This window comes from Lynx rufus, unplaced genomic scaffold, assembly GCF_022079265.1.
Source record: "Lynx rufus isolate CCGP_SWC_20201006 ecotype Redwood Valley unplaced genomic scaffold, mLynRuf1.p SCAF_14, whole genome shotgun sequence".
NCBI classification, from domain to species: Eukaryota; Metazoa; Chordata; class Mammalia; order Carnivora; family Felidae; genus Lynx; species Lynx rufus.
Genome location: NW_025814828.1, coordinates 6,632,281 through 6,649,104, shown reverse-complemented (window position 1 = coordinate 6,649,104; position 16,824 = coordinate 6,632,281). Strand labels below are relative to the sequence as shown.

The window sequence follows — 16,824 nt, the reverse complement described above, 5'->3', positions numbered from 1 at the left end:
CCATTTGAGATTTATTTAACAGCTGGCTCGTTGGCTTTCAGGGAGAAAGCATTTTAAATGATGTATAAGGAGGTGGGGTCGTTTGGGATTAGATAGGTCCCTCTCAGGGCACTGAGCCACTCACCTACACCAAAAGAGCTTCTGTTAGGACTTTGTCATAGCCCAGGCCTCTTCTTTTTTCTAGACCAGGGTGAACAGTTTTCCAGTTTCTACCTGAGAACACCGTCAGGTCATTCTCCCTTCCTCAACACAAGTCACTTTTGTTTGTCCCCCCCCCCCCCCCCGCCCCGTCCTCCTCGGTCTTCTTCCTCTCCCATTTGCTCCCCTCTCCTCCCGGTTTCCTGACTTCCATCCCCGGTTAGCCCCAAACAGTTTTCTCCCCCTGGGGCTTTCAGAACCATCAGGAAGGATGTTGTTCATCACTGCTAACCTCATGCCATCCCTGCTTCGTCACTGGCATTCAGAATGAAGTAGGGCCTGGCTGTTCCTTTCCTTTTCAGGTTGAGATACAAGCTCCAGGACCTGGCTGCTCCAAGTGGGAGCCATTGACCAGCAGCATCCACATCTCTGGAAGCTTGCCAGAAATGCATGGCCTCACCCAGACATCCCGATAAGCGGAATGAGAATCTGCTTTTCAGTAGCATCTGCAACGCAATGCACGTGAAACTTGATTAATTTTATTCTCAGGTCTGATATTTAAATGTCTTTCTACTGAAGGACAATTTAATTTAAAAAAATTGTTTAATGTTGATTTTTTAGAGAGAGAGCGAGAGAGAGACAGAGCATGACCGGGGGAGGTCACAGAGAGAGAGGGAAACAAAGACTCCAAAGCAGGGTCCAGTCTCTGAGCTGTCAGCCCAGAACCTGACGCGGGGCTCGAACTCACAAACCTGGGGATCATGACCTGAGACGAAGTCGGACACGCAACCGACTGAACCACCCAGGCACCACAAGTACAATTTAATTTTAAACTCTACTCAGTCCCTATCTCTTCCCACCCTCTTCTACCGTGTGTCTATGACTAGTTGGTTTATTTGACTCTGACAGTGCCTTTGACCGTTACGTATTCTTCTTTATTAAGGCCTAGTAAACACACCCATATTTATTGGACACAGCCTGTCTCTTTATCTGCTCAGTTTGCACATGGTACTCAATACATTTCTGTTGAAATGAAAGGAATTGAAAGGCAGAGGTGCTGCTGGTCATCAGATGGGCCCCAAGCAGGGCAGGGGCTACAGCACCTGAAATCCTTTATGAGGAAGGCAGCTTCTTAACCTGGGTTCCTTAGAGAGCAGAGCCTGAGGCAAATGGTGTGCCGAAGTTTTGTGGGCAAACACCATGGAATCCCTGGGCACAAGGGAAGTAAAAGTAGGGAAGGAGGAAGAGCAAATTAAAGGTGGCACAATTATGAATAGACTACAGATTCCTAAGAAACACAGCTGGTTGCTCAGGACCCTATACAACCTCTCCTCAGAAACTTCATAGGGCGGGAGGAAGGAGGAGCAATTTCTCTGCCAGCAACTTCTTGTGTCCCATTCCTCACTGGCCTGTTTGCCTGCCCCACTAGCTGTTAGCCTCCCTATTATTTTGGACTTAGCCACCCGGCCTTCTGGGGGTACTGCTGGTTAAGCCAGAGTCTCTGTGGGTAGACCTATAGGAGCCAAAATGGCTAGGTTGCCACCAGTTTTGTAAATGAAGTTTTACTGGAACTTAGCCATGCCCACTAATGTACATACTGTCCTCATCAGTTGAAGAGTAAAACCCACCCGAAAGGCTCCTGCTGTAGATTCAATGAGACAATGAATGTAAAACACAGAGCATTGTGCCTGCCTACTGATGCACTCTGAAAACAGTAGGTTTTTGTGAGTCGCTCTGTCCTCACTTCTCCTGCTGCTACCAGTGTATTTCAGCAGACCATCCATCCGCCCTCCACTATCTCCTCCGCTGGATTCTGTGGCCTACCTGAGGTTCTCCCCGTGAACTCCGTCCTTTCCATTAAGACCTGTGGGTGTCAGGGGACTCACCGTGAGAAGAGTTGTCTGTGAGAGAAACCCCCTGAGCCGCTTCCAGAGGTTAGCGTAGCGGATCAAGCGGGATGGCGGGCAAGTCGTGAATGGCAGAGCAAAGGTAAAGCCAAGACAACCTTCTGTGGGCAGCCCAGGCTGAAAGTGCAAGGTGGAATCCAGATGGTAAGCTGGGAGGGAGGGAGAAAAGGAGGGAGCGTGGATGCAAAAATGAACTTCACATACGTAAAGGCCCTGATTGTTACCGCACAGATACATCGGTGTTCAGGCTCAGCTGACTGTGGCTTGGCGGGATCATCTTTGCAGGTCGCACATCTGCAGTACTTCCAGATGTTTCTGGAAGCGTAAGGCAAGCTGACAGCCCCCCCCCCCAGGTGGGATATGTGTGCACTCCTGGCTGCCCAAGAACAAAGGAAAGGGGAAAAACAAATGGTGAACTGATAGAGATCACTCTCCGTAGTAACGTGGGGAACAAAGGCAGACGGAAATGGCAGATAGAACTAAATTTCCTTAGAACCTGTAGCCCATTGACAAATACTTGAGGCCAGCAGAGTAAAACGTTTCTCCGGGAACTCCTTACTGTCTTAATGCTAATGCTTTGCTAGAGGGAAAAACAACCCTAGCTTGACAATAGCTAGGCCTCCAAAATCCTGTGAGTCTCCTTTAGCATATAAAAATCTCACTGGAAACTTCCCCTGGACTTTACCTCCCGCAGCCCCATAGTATATAACTAGTCTCTCAAGGCCCCGGGGCAGCTCTTCCTGCCCAAGGGTCCTGTCCCCGTGCTTTAACAAGATCACCATTTTGCACCAAAGGGCAGCTCTTCCTGCCCAAGGGTCCTGTCCCCGTGCTTTAACAAGATCACCATTTTGCACCAAAGACGTTTTCAAGAATTCTTTCCTGGCCGTCGGCTCTGGACCCCACGAGCCCCACTATCTCCCCTAAAAGCCCCATCATTCCCACATCTTGCACACAGTTTGTTACGTCAGTTGCATTTCTTATACTAATTTCAAGTTATTTCGGACCGTCAAAAAAACGTAGTCTCCTGTCCGTCCTTCTGCAAGTTTGCTCTGAGGCCCCCATCTGGCCTAGGAATCTTCATTTATAACAATTTTCTCCCCCGAGGTAACTTTACCACTGACCCTCCTGGGAGCCTCACCCGTGACTACTTGGTGCCCGAATCATCAGAGCCTGCAGGTTTGCACGTGGGAAGCAGAGAGGTGGGGTATGTGCAGTTCCGGCCCAAGGCAAAAACGGAAATGCACTGGTACTTTTGCATGGACGGGCCATGCAAACCCTCAAACCCTCAGCATCAGAGCAAGCATACAAAGGCTCTGTTGTCATTTGTATCTTTTAAAGCACACTCCCGCACGCTGTCCTCCAGAAGCAGCCTCTGCTTTCCAAGAGGAAACGAAGGAGGAGATCAATGGCCCAAGAGAGCAGGATTCATGCTTTCTAAAGGGCTGACAAATGGATGTTTGGGGAGTATTTCTCTGATGTTTTCTGCTGTTTTTACAAGCGAGTGTGCAATACCCGAGAGCAGTGCAGGTTTTGACAGCGTTGGTGGTTCCAGAATTCTATCAAAGCAGCTGCCCCTGCTAATAGACTGCCAGGTCAGATCCTTTTGAAGTGCTGGCGTTTGCAGCCCTTTGTTAAAGGCTCTGTTTCCCATCTGGCAACGCAGCCGCCTGTCTGCCTACCGTGGATTCCAACAGAGAAGTCCTAGGGCCTTCGGGGAAGAAGGCCTAGGAGCTGAGCCCAAACTTTGCCTTTAAAATAGCAAAGCTCCTGGTGGAAAGGCAGATGAGCAGCTGGGTGGGAGGGCATGTGTTTGCATTTAAGTGTTTAATAAGTGGGGGAGGGACGAATGGGCTGCATTCCCTTCGGGTGACCGGAAAAAAACCTTAGAGAGGGGCCCATTTGTCGAGGGGAGAGATAAAGGGTGGCCGCTTGGGGTTTGCCAATGGGCCTATTAATTTATTAGATGATAAATCTGGTAAGGGTTTTTTGGTTTGTTTTAAAGGTTTGGTTAGTAAAAGCCATAACCTGTAGGAGAGCTCTTTTATTGTCAGCCTTCTCGAGTTTGTTTTTAAACTTTACCCAGTATGTTGATGGTTATCATTAGTGCTGACACAATTTTGGAACTTTTAAGCACATAGAATAAAGCTTGATTTTCAATGTATAACGAAAAAAAAGTTATGAAATCTGAATGAACTTGGGTAATTAAAAAAAAAAAACCAAACAATTACTTTTGAAAGCTAATTTAGAATGCCCAAACCTATATTGAAGCTGAGTAAACACGGAACACTGAACTGTAAGGTGCAAAATACGCGTGTGTAAACATGTCTCGTTAGGCTAAGCGCTTCCGTCTTTAAGATTTGACTTGCAAGGAAACTCCTGCCGCTGGGATTGTGTCCGTTAACACCAATCGCATCAGTCACGTTGATGATGAACGTGTTCTGGCGCCTGTAACGCATCAAAATTAGGGACGTCAGGTCCCAAATAGGAAAGAGCTGGCAAATGAGGCAGGTTTGTCTGGTAAGGTCAGTTAAGACGAGGAGGCGGCTTGGGGGAAGGCTGGGTTGCAGGGAAGAAAGCCGACCTCCCTCCCGGGCCCCGGGCGCGCCTCCTTCCCCCACCTCCGGCTCGGGCCCCAGCCTCACCCTCGTGAGACCTCGTGGCGTCCGCCGAGGGCGCGCAGCCCCCACCCCGGTCGGCGCCTTCTCCGCCAGCGCGGGCGCCGGGGCGGGGGCGGGGGGAGGCGCGGCCCCGGGCACATGATCCCCCCCCCCCCTCGCTGCCGGCCGGGCACCTGACCCAGCGGCCCGGCGGGGTCCCGGCACACCCGAGCCGCGTCCCCGAGCACGGCCCATGGCCTCCCCACGCCTGGGGACCTTCTGCTGCCCCACGCGGGACGCCGCCACGCAGCTGGTGCTGGGCTTCCAGCCCCGGGCCTTCCACGCGCTGTGTCTGGGCGGCGGCGCGTGCCGCCTGGCGCTGGGCCTCCTGCAACTGCTGCCGGGGCGACGGCCCGCGGGCCCGGGGGCCACGTCCACGTCCCCGCCGGCCTCGGCGCGCGCCCCGGCCTCCGTCCGCATCCTGCGCGCCGCCGCCGCCTGCGACCTGCTCGGCTGCCTGGGTAAGGGGCGCGGACCTGCTCGACGCCCGGGGTGGGGGAGCCCGGCCCGCGGGTTGGGGCCTGCTCGGTGCCTGGGTGAGGCGCGCGGCCCGCGGGTTGGGACCTTCTGGGCTGCTTCAGTAAGGTGCGCCGCCCGCGGGTCCGGAGCTGCTCGGTGCCCGGGTGAGCGTGCGCGGCCCGCGAGGTTGGGCAGGGTGTGTCCTCGGAGCACATAGGCGGCTCCCTAGGGACCGGACAGGACGACCGAGGGACTCAGCGAAACAAGACAGGCAGTAAAAATTATGCCCAGGGGACATTTGTTTAAAGAGAAGAAACAGTTTACAGTGTTCGTTATTGCAAGCTTACTGGGGGAAACTTCAGACGGTTGCCATTAAACAAAAACCCCAGAAAATACAACGGTTCCCTAATAACTTCTGCGAGTGAGAGACTGACAATGTTCTGTGCATCCACAACCGTTTCCCGAACGGTTTGGCAGAATCGGGAAGAAAACTTGATGTGTCTACCTCTAACGCGTATAAGTACATAATTTTTTTCAGGTTTGGGTTTTCTACCACAGGCGGCCAAACCGCAGACCCCACACTAAATCCCACCTGTTGCCTCTTTTCTGTGGCCCGAAAGGTTTTTAACAATCAAAAGAAAAATACTTCGTGAAATGTTTTTGATAAATATTCCATGAAATTTAAATGTCCGTGTCCTTCAGTAGTTTTGTGGGAACACAGCCGTGCCCTGCCCTTGTGCATTGTCTAGTGCTATCTTTGCCCTGCAAGGACAGAGGTGGATGATGGCAGAGAAATTGTGGCCCGTAAAGCCTAAACTCTTTTCCAAAGCCATTTGTTTGCATTTTTACTTGGGGAAAATTTCTAACTTAAATCACACAGACTGTATAAGGAACCGCCTTCGGACCTATGCTCACACTTCATCTATACCCCGTCCTGGTATCACCCACCACTGGATTAATTCACAACGACGCGGGGTGGAACTAGAGTGTATTGTGCTGATTGAACTAAGGTGGAGACAGACAAGAACCACATGAACTCACTCATATGTGGAATGAAAGAAACACAAGAGATGAACGTAGGGGATGGGAAGGAAAAATAAAAATGGAGGCAAACTGTAAGAGACTCTTAAATACAGAAAAGCGAGGGTTGCTGGAGGGGAGGTGGGTGGGGGGATGGGCTAGACGGGTGATGGGCATTAAGGAGGGCGCTTGCTGGGATGAGCACTGGGTGTCGTATGTGAGAGGTGAATCACTGGGTTCTCCTGAAACCGATACTATGCTACGTGTTAGGTAACTTGAATTTAAGTAAGTAAATTAAAAATTAAATATACACACTACGCTAGTATTGTCGCCGGAGAATAATAATGAAAGTCAATTCTTTTTAAAAAAAAATTTTTTTAACGTTTATTTATTTTGGAGACAGAGAGAGACAGAGCATGAACGGGGGAGGGGCAGAGAGAGAGGGAGACGCAGAATCGGAAACAGGCTCCAGGCTCCGAGCCGTCAGCCCAGAGCCCGACGCGGGGCTCGAACTCACGGACCGTGAGATCGTGACCTGAGCGGAAGTCGGCCGCGTAACCGACTGCGCCACCCAGGCGCCCCGAAAGCCAGTTCTTTAACATCCCTGGTGTATGTCCAGTTGTCTCATAAATGCTATCTTATAGTTGGTTCGTTCGAATCAGGATCCAGATGCTGCCCACATTTGGCAACTGGCTGACAGGCGCTGACCGTTTTGGACATGTACTTTTGCATAATTTTACTCGTGAAGCTGAAGGCTGTCGATGGTATTGAAACATCCCTGAGGGGGTGGCAGCAGCTTTCACCCCGCCTTGAGCTGATATCAACGCAGGTGGCTGTCTCAGCGTGCCGTTCTCCAGTTCTGTGCCCTTGTGGTCAGAGACCCTCAAGGAACTTGACTTCCAGTACATACTGTATAACCTCCAGTCACTTTCTCAGACTCCAGGAGTCAGACAGGAAGCAGTACTTCCTTTCTCTTAGGGATAAAACCATCTTGGTGCAGGCAAAATAAATCAGACATTGGTTTTCTTCCTGATTCTGCTGAAACATTTTGGAAAAGCATCTTTTTTATTTTTATTTTTTAAGTTTATTTACTGGGGCACCTGCATGGCTCAGTCGATTAAATGCCTGACTCTTGATTTCAGCTCAGGTTATGATCTCACAGTTTGTGAATTCAAGCCGAGCCCCTCATTGGGGTCTGCACTGAAAACGTGGATCCTGCTTGGGATTCTCTCCCTTCTTCCCTCTGCCCCTCAAAACCATGCATGAGTGCACACTTGCATATTCTCCCTGTCTCTCTCTCTCTCTCTCTCTCTCTCAATAAATAAATAAATACTAAAAAAATAATTTCTATACCCCATATGGACTTGTACCCATGACCCTGAGATAGAGTCACACACTCTCCTGACTGAGCCAGCCTGGTGCCTCTGGAAAAGCATCTTAACAGCAATTTAGTTTCTATAACTTGGATATCTAAAAATAAAGATGCACCCAGATATCTTTTGAGGATCTGTGAAATAATATTTGCATATATGCTTGTTTTTGGAAGGGAGTTGCGTGATATTGACAAATGAGCAGAAGCAGAATTCAGGGCAAGGCTTGGTGACTGACACATCACTGAAAAATACTTATGATGCCTATCTCATAGGGCAGAGTTTTTTTTTTCCGGTTTTATTGAGATACAGTTGACATAGAGCACTGTAAGAGTTTAAGATAGCAGAATGACTTGACATACTCATATTGTGAAATGTTTATCACAATAAGTTGACATTCATCAGCTCATATCGCTACAAAAATACATTGGGCATTTATTGAGCTCGAAGGAATGCTATGTGCCGTAAATGGTAAGCATTCTATGGAAGAAAAGCATTATTTTTGTGAGCAGTGCTTGATAACGAGAAGGTATATCTTAAATGTCTCAGTGTGCATAGTTCCTCTTTAGTGATGTATTACATGGTGTTCGTGTAGTAGTGTGTTATGTAACACAAATTTCATATCGCATATAATGTACGTTTGGTAGGGTATCACTATATTTAGATTGTATACGATTTAAATACACAGATTGTATTTGGTGACGTATTCAGCATATAGTTGGTAGTATAGTATGCAACGTAAGTCTGGCAGTGTATTACGTAGAATAGATTTAGTATGTTACGTATTGTATACTTAGTCGTCTATTACATACTATATTAGTGTACATGAGCACATAGCACAAAACTTCGTACTGTTTACAATTACTTTTTAGCATTGTATTCCATAGTATATTATTATTTTTTAAGTTTATTTATTTTGAGCGAGAGATGGAACAGGGGAGGGCAGAGAGAGAGAGGGAGAGGGAAAGAATCCCAAACAGGGTCTGCACTGGGAGTGCAGAGCCTGACGCAGGGATCAAACCCATGACCTGTGAGATCATGACCTGAGCCGAAATCAAGAGTCGGACCCTTAACCAGCTAAGCCACCCAGGAACCCCTACGGAGTATGTTATTAGAGCATATCACGTTTCTTAACAAAAAACCTTAATATATACCTTAAAGCGTGTATACTATTTTGAGGAGAATTAGGTATTTGGGTTTAATAGCAAGGAAAACTTACAAATAATAAACGTCAAGAGCAAATTATTGAGGAGAGCTAATTTGTGAGAATCTTAATTGCATTATTTACTTATATAATTTTTTAAATGTTTATTTCTTTTGATGGAAAGACAGAATCCCAAGCGGGCTCCGTGCATCAGCACAGAGCCCGATGCAGGGCTCCGTCCCCCAAACCATGAGATCATGACCCAGGCCAGTACCAAGAGTCAGATGCTCAACCAGCTGTGTCACCCAGGCGCCCCTGTTTTTTATTTTTATTTTTTAAATGTTTATTTTTGAGAGAAGTGCTCGTGGAGGAGGAGCAGAGAGAGAGGGGGACAGAGGGTCTGCAGCAGGCTGGGCACTGACAGCAGAGAGCCCAATGCGGGGCTCAAACTCACAAACCTCAAGATCATGACCTGAGCTCAAGTCAGAGGCTTGACTGACTGAGCCACCCACGCCCTAAATACATTTTTTAAAGAATGAAAGAATGATCTTTTTACATTTCAGAATGGTGCTGTTTCGGTCATTTCTTTAAATGTCAGGAATGGTTCATACGTGGGTATTAAAAATATAGCCAAGAAATACCGGTTGTTGTTCACACAATTGCTTCTTCATACCAAGTAAGCAAACAACTACGTTAGGCATATGATTGTGGCTAATGGTGGTTCAAGTTGAAATCAAAATTCCTGGGATTGCTCTGTGACCGAAATAATTATTCCTAGATCTTATTCTCTGTCTCTGTACACACACCGATGTGTGTGTTTCTTTCCTCCCTCGTTTCTCTCTCCCTCTCTCTCTCTCTCTCTCTCTATTTTTCCATCCACCATCTACTTACTCTTAACAGAGCAGCAAGTTGGCTTTAGATCCGAATTAGGACCATTACAAAGGACAGTAGCTCACCCTTAGCCACAGTTTTCCTTTCCGCGGTTCTGGTTCCCCGCGGTCCGTTCTGGTCCGGAAGCGGTTGGTCATCTGCCCTGTCAGAAGGTCCGTATAGCCCAACACCACATCACGGTGCCTGCATGCTTCACCTTGCTACATCTCACGTCCTAACGAGAAGAAGAGTGAGTACAGTAAGGTGTTTAGAGACCACGTTCACATGACTTCCATTACAGCGTATTATCGTTGTTTACTAGTTGTTAGTCTCTAACTGTGCCTAATTTATAAAGCAGGCCGTATCGTAGGAATGTACGTAAAGGACAAAACGTGGTCCACCTAGGATTCGGTACAATGTGCAGTTTCGGCATCAAATGCGGGGCCTGGAATGCATCTCCCGTGGGATGACTGTGTCCTCTTACTCGGTTTTAGGGATCGTCTTCCGGTCTGCGGTGTGGTTGGGATTTCCCGATTTCGTCAAGGACATCTCAGACGTGAATGGGACGGACCTTTGGCCTGCTGCGTACTGCGTGGGGACTGCAGTAAGTCCACCTGCTTGTGTTGATAACCCTTTCTTCCCACTGTGCTCCTGTGACACTCTGTTCCTCCAAGTGTGGTCTCAGCCCACTGGAGTTTGTTCGAAATGCAAGTTCTCAAGAGCGCCTGGGTCATTTAAGCATCCAACTTGGGCTCAGGGCATGATCTCGCGGTTCGTGGGTTCGAGCCCTGCATAGGGCTCTGTGCTGACAGCTCGGAGCCTGGAGCCTGCTTTGGATTATGTCTTCCTCTCTCTGGCCCTCCCTCTCCTGCTCGTGCTTTGTCTCTCTCTCAAATAAATAAACATTAAAAAAAAAAAAAAGAAATGCAAATTCTCAGAACCTTGGTGTGGGGTCTGTTGTGATGTTACACCCCCTGCAGGGACTTCTGACTGACAGTTAAATTTGAGGACCACTGCGCTAGTATGGCTCCCCCCTGCCCCCCACCGTATGTGAGCCCACATATACAGTCCTTACCTAAGTGGAGCTGCACTTAAAACCAGCTGGCCAAAAAGGGAAAAGAAAGGACAATGAAAGTTGTTGATTTATGGGATATATATTGTGCTTAATGAAATACATATTTGTGCCTTCACTTTTTAAGTTTATTTATTGAGAGAGCGGGGGAGGAGCAGAGAGAGGCAGACAGAGAACCCAAGGAGGCTCCGCACTGTCAGCGCAGAGCCCAACACGGGACTTGAACTCCGGAACCATGAGGAATCAAGAGTCGGCCGCTTAACCCACTGAGCCACCAGGCGCCCCGGAATATATTATTTCAATCTGTGTATCTCTGTTGCTCTGTGCACCGAGCTGTAGCAGAATCGTCAGCCTGTCTCCTTGTGCCCGTCGGTGCTTCCCGGCTGCAGAGGGGAGCGCGGTGTCCGCCCGCGCCAGAGGCTGGTCAATGTCCCGCTGCCTCTAGCAGACCGGCCCCTTCCTTCCCCTCTGCTCAGAAGACCTTTCCTGCCCACACTCCTTCATTCTCGTTCAGAGGCACTGTCAGCCCTCACGCCGGGGAAGGCTGCGCATCTGAGGCCTTTACGTCCCGTGCCGACAAGTGTACCCGGCCAGCGGGCTTGCTAGTCCGGCGCCGCTGGGCGGACAGAGCACGGAGGCACACGCCGCCCTGGGCCACGCCCCAGCCTTGGTTTCCCAGACTGTCCACGTGTGTCCGGAGGGCTTTCATGTGCTGCTTCCTGACGTCAGAGGAAACCGGCATCTGCCCGCTCCTTTCACGGATGGGGACAGTCCGGGGCCTGTTTCCAGGAGCTTTGATGCCAGGCTCTTCCTGATTACAGATGTGGATCCAGCTGTTGTACGGTGCCTGCTTCTGGTGGCTGTTTTGCTACGCGGTCGACGCCTTTCTGGTGATCCGGAGATCAGCAGGACAGAGGTATGCACGAGGAACTAGAGCTTTCTGCCCAATTTCTGTTGTACGAAGAGGGGTCGGGGGTACCTTTGAGGGCTGCAGAGTAGTTTTCGGTATGGCGGACCCAATCAGAATGTCAGCCGGCCCCTTGAGGATTGTGTCTGGCAGCTATTTCTTAAGTTTCTTTAGAGAGCGCAAGAGCGAGCAGGGGAGGGGCACAGAGAGGGGGGAGAGAGCATCCCGAGCAGGCCCTGTGCTGTCGGTGCAGAGCCCCACACAGGGCTTGATCTCCCGAGCCGTGAGATCACGATCGGAGCCAAAATCAAGCTTAACCGACTGAGCCCCCCAGGCGCCCCTCCGGCAGCTGTTTTTATAAAAAGCTGAAGGCAGATTCCAAATGAGTTTAAACCATGACAGCAGGTAATCTATAAATTAAATATTTGCAACTGGACACATACTAACAGAATTGGCATGAATATAAACAGTTTTTGACTGTGTTTAGAGATTGGAGAAGATTCTGGGAAGTGTGTGTTCACACTTTACGCCAAATACGGAAGCCGAACATTGGAGCTCCCGGTGGCTACCCGGTGAGCGTCCACGGTGGGTCCCATCTGTATAGGGGTCACTCACCGTGGCACCGTTGGCAAGTTTCTTAACGTGTCTGACTTCTGTTTTCCCAGATGTAGGATAGTAGCAACCGCATCAGGTCACAGGAGAGTCCATCGATGCTCTGTGAATGGTTGAGGAAAGTGCCTGGCACATAGTAGGCTGTCGGGCGCTGTGCCTGTGACGGCAGCTGGGATGACCATGTGTGTTGGGGGAACAGAGCACCTGAGTGACAAGGGGAAGCTGGATGGCAGCATGGGACGAGTGCTCGGGTCTTCTGACGCTTCATCCAGGAAGCATGTGCCCCCCTACTTTTGTTTTTTTTTTTTTTGAACTTTATTGAAGTAATCTCTGCACCTAAGGTGAGGCTTGAACGCACAACCCTGAGATCAGGAACCACATGCTCTTCTGATTGAGCCAGCCAGGTGCCCCATGCTCTTTTTTTGTTTCGTTTTGTTTTAAACAGTTTTATAAAGTTCATCCATTTAAGTGTATAAAATCCAAAATCCATTGTTTTTTTAGTATATTCACAGAATCATGCAACCATCGTACCAACTAGTTTTAGGACATTTTAATCCTCACCTCCCCCCAATCTCTTTACCAGTGATTAATCCCCACCCCCCTTCCTGCCCCCACCAGGCCCCTGTCTCTAGGTTTGCCTGTTCTGGGTATTGCTTGTAAGCACATTCATTCCATATGTGACATTTTGTGTCTGGCTTCTTTGTGTTTTTTAATATATGTTTATTTTTGAGAGGGAGACAGAGAATCTGAAGCAGACTCCATGTTATCAGTGCAAAGCCTGACATGGGACTTGAACCCACAACCCGTGAGATCATGATGTGAGCCGAAGTCGGAAGCTCAACCGACTGAGCCACCCAGGGTGCCCCTTGTGTCTGGCTTCTTAAACTTAGCGAGACGTTGTCAAGCTTTACCCATGGCGCAGTGGTGTTAGCATTTTATTCCTGTTCCTTGCTGAATAGTATTCGGCTTAGCGGATGTGCTACATTTTATCCATTTATCGGTTGATGGACGTGTGGGTTGTTTGCATCATTTTGGCTATAAGGAATACTCCAACGACCGCTGGTATGCAGATGTTTGTGTGGACGTGCTATTTCATCATGTACTCAGGGGCTTTATACCCTGGGTCACATCGTAATTCTCTAACCTTGTTAAGAAACTGCTAAAATGCTTTCCAACCTGGCTGGTTGCACCATTTTATATTGTCGGCAGCAATGTATAATGGTTCCAGTTTCTCACATCCTTGCTAATACTTGTTCTTTTCCATGTATTACTTTGGTTTTAAAATTTAGCCATGTTAGTGTGTGTGTGAATGGTATCTTCCCTGGTGGCTGGTGATGTTGAGCATCTTGTCACATGTTTAGTTGCCATTTGTATGCTTTTTTTTGGAGAAATATCTGTTCAGTTCCTTCACCCATTTAATTGGTCTTTGTTATTGAGTTGTAAGAGTTCTTCATATAGATTATAGATACAAGTACCTTATTAGGTACAGGATTTACAAATATCTTCTGTTCATTGGGTTGTCTTTTACTTGATGGCATTTTTTTAAATTTTTAAAAAATGTTTGTTTATTTTTGAGAGAGAGTGAGAGAGACAGTGTGAGCAGGGGAGAGGCAGAGAAAGAGGGAGACACAGAATCCAAAACAGGCTGCAGGCTCTGAGCTGTCAGCACAGAGCCCTATGCGGGGCTCGAACCCACGAACCGTGAGATCATGACCTGAGCCGAAGTTGGGTACTCAACCGACCGAGCCGCCCAGGCGCCCCAAGATTACTGTAATTTCTGAGGTGCCCTTTTCCAAAAGGTATTTGAAACCTGTCCCCCCAAAATATCTAAAGAGTGATCTCTGTGATTGGTTGCACACAGTTGTTAACCGCAAAGAGAGTTACGAATTAACTAGATTAACCAGAAGGAGGAGGATCCTTTATCTGGAATATTTTGTATGAGTTTGTGCATCAAACTTGGGAACCAAAAAAGAGTTTTATGGTTTGAACACTTCAGTTTAGGTCTCATCCATTTTATTTTATTTTTTTAAGGTTTATTTATTTTGAGAGGGGGCGGGGCAGAGAATGCAAAGCAGGCTCCATGCTGTCAGCACAGGAGCCCAACATGGGGCTCCGACTCTCAAATTGTGCAATCGTGACCTGAGCTGAAATCAAGAGACACTTACCTGACTGAGCCACCCAGGTGCCCAGGTCTCTGATCCATTTTCAAGATTCGAGATTTAATCTCTACACCCAACATGGGGCTTAAACTCACAACCCCAAGGTCAACAGTTGCTTGCTGCACTGACTGAGCCAGCCAGGGGCCCCTGAATAAATTCACTTTAGAAGCCAAAATTAGTAAACAGAAATCACATTCAGGCTGTAGAACACACTGGGAAACTTAAGTAGATTCTTGCTCTAAAATTGTTGATATTCCTTATGTATCATCATCAGTAACTTTGGTATCTCTGGCCTGAAGTTTAGTGTTTATCTGTGTGCTTGTTCCTTCTACCTTTTTACCTTCAGTCCTAGGCTTTTATACATGTGTACAGAACCTAGATATTCTTGGTTTTGAAAATTCTCTAGGGAAGAGAGTTAAGGTCAAGGGCAGCCAACCAGGTATATCAATGAGGATTAGTTTTGGCTACATAGAACACATAAAATAACTTTAAAGTAAGTTTTCTTTCATGCCAAAGGAGGCCAGAGGTAGGCAATCCCGGGCCCTTATAACGGACCTCAGGGTCTTCTATCTTTTGCTGCATCGTCCTGTTGTGTGACTTTCATCTTCAAGGCGTCATGGCCCAATATAGCTCCTGGAGCTCCAGCCATCACATCTGCATTCCAGGCCACAGGAAAGAGGAAGGGGCAATGCATAAGGGGCCTGTTTTCTCCTGAGCTATTTCCCTTTAAGCAGCCTCCCTGGGGATTTTACACAACTATTCCATTTTTGGAATGGACAGAATTTAGTTTCATGGTCACAGCTGCAAGAGGAGGTTGGATTGGAAACATAGTCTGTTAGGCAAGCATGCTGCTATTTGGCATGCCATCAAGGTTATTTTACCAAGGAAAAAGGGGAAATGGCTTTGGGTAGGCAACTAGCAGCAATGAGAAGTGTTTGACCCGGAGGCCAGTGCAAATAAGTGTGTGTTCCTGTGTGACACCTTTCTCACTCAGTTTTGGAAGGATTGGAGTTAGGGCACAACAAGAGGTGTCACAGCCAGCCAGCTGTGGAGATAAGACGAGCCTTGGAGCACCTCCAGGAAGCTGGTTCTGTCGCAGGAGGAGGCATTGCTTCACCCCCACCCCCACCCACGGATGACTGCGGTCCGACAGGGCAGCCTGAGAGCTCTCTGGAGCGAGAAGACAGGCAGAGCCCTGAGAAACCAGGACAGGCCGTCAGGAAGCCCTCCTCATAGCCAGCAGTGTTTGCAACTCATTTTGGAGCACAGCGTGAGAACAGGCAGGATGCGGGTGGTGGGGGGGGTTCCACACTTCAGAGGATGCTGGCAGGGCCTAGCGTCCGAGGACCGGCCGGTCGTGCGGGAGGCAAACAGCCAAAGATGTGAAACATTCGGATGCAAGGACAGGGGCAAGCGCAGGGGCCCGGGACTAGGAAGACTGTTGAGAGTGAAGCGGCTCTGCCATCAAAGAGGAGCAGCGATCACAGCAGAGCAGTAAGACAGGCGCTCTGTAGGCACGGAGACCCAGCCCCTGCCTCGTCATGGCAGAAGCCCTGCTTCCTGGTGTGAGGGCTCCAAGGGGCCAGAGCTGCGCGTGTGGCTCCTCCGTTAAGAGCCAGCTTGCTTCCAGAGCCCAGGGTGCGGTCGATACCGCGGTTAAGACACTGCAGCCTCCCAGGAGGGTCCCGAGGAATTCCAGGGCAGGGGGCCAGGCTTTGCAGGTATGGCTGGATTAAAGTCTGTATTCCCTTCTAGGTCCTTCCAGTCCTTAGCTATTTTCTTTGGCACAGGAGAATCTTTTTTTTTTTTAATCCTCATCCTAAGAAATGTCATGAAGACAGATTTAGAGTTAAAATGTAACCTCCTGCGGCTCCAGCTGTGGGATGTACAGGTTTTAAACAACAGCAGAAGTTGCTTGAGATCGTGGGGAAAGCCCTAAATCGAAGTCCCGACTTGCTCTGTGAATAGGAGTGTGGGGGAAAGGGGGTCCGGGGAGGGCCCTCGCGTGGCTGCACATAAAAACGGTCTAGCGGTCAGATAAAGAGACGAGCGTGTTCAGCCACCGGCTGCTCTTGATTGTGGATGCGTTGCACTTGAGACTCATCACCTGGTGTGGGTTCGGGGTCACAGCGGTTATTAAAGTGGCTGCTGCCCGAGAAGCCGGGCCCAGTCTGGCTCCCTCCCTGCTTGGCCATCTGGGGCCAGAGCGCCGCTGAGTAGTCTGTGCCCGCCGCCCCCCCCCCAGGCCTGCACTCGCCTGGCCTGCTCCCTCCCACCTCTGCGGACAACACCCCTGGACAACACCCCTGGCTCCCTCGGCCCAAGGTTAGGTTCTGGAATGCGGAGCTCCTGCTCTATGCAACAACCCAGGCCTTTGCAGAAAGCTGCTCCTTTCATTTCTTTCTTTGATGCAGAGCCTCTGACTTCTGGACGGGACACACCCCATCAGCTCCCAAACCCAGAGAGGTAGGGGCAGGGCTGCTCCAGAACCGGTTCTAACGCTGCGAGA

The 16,824-nt window shown here is 49.1% G+C and overlaps 1 protein-coding gene across 1 annotated transcript in view; it reads left to right on the top strand.

The window, feature by feature from the left end:
• The first annotated feature begins 4,856 nt into the window (after positions 1-4,856).
• Positions 4,857-16,824, top strand: part of GPR143 (G protein-coupled receptor 143) — a 48,118-nt gene continuing 36,150 nt past the window's right edge. The window contains exons 1-3 of the mRNA XM_047076340.1: positions 4,857-5,163; positions 10,060-10,169; positions 11,459-11,553. Of these exons, the coding sequence (XP_046932296.1) occupies positions 4,896-5,163; positions 10,060-10,169; positions 11,459-11,553 (473 nt within the window). The 5' untranslated portion in view covers positions 4,857-4,895. The remainder of the gene's footprint in view (positions 5,164-10,059; positions 10,170-11,458; positions 11,554-16,824) is intronic.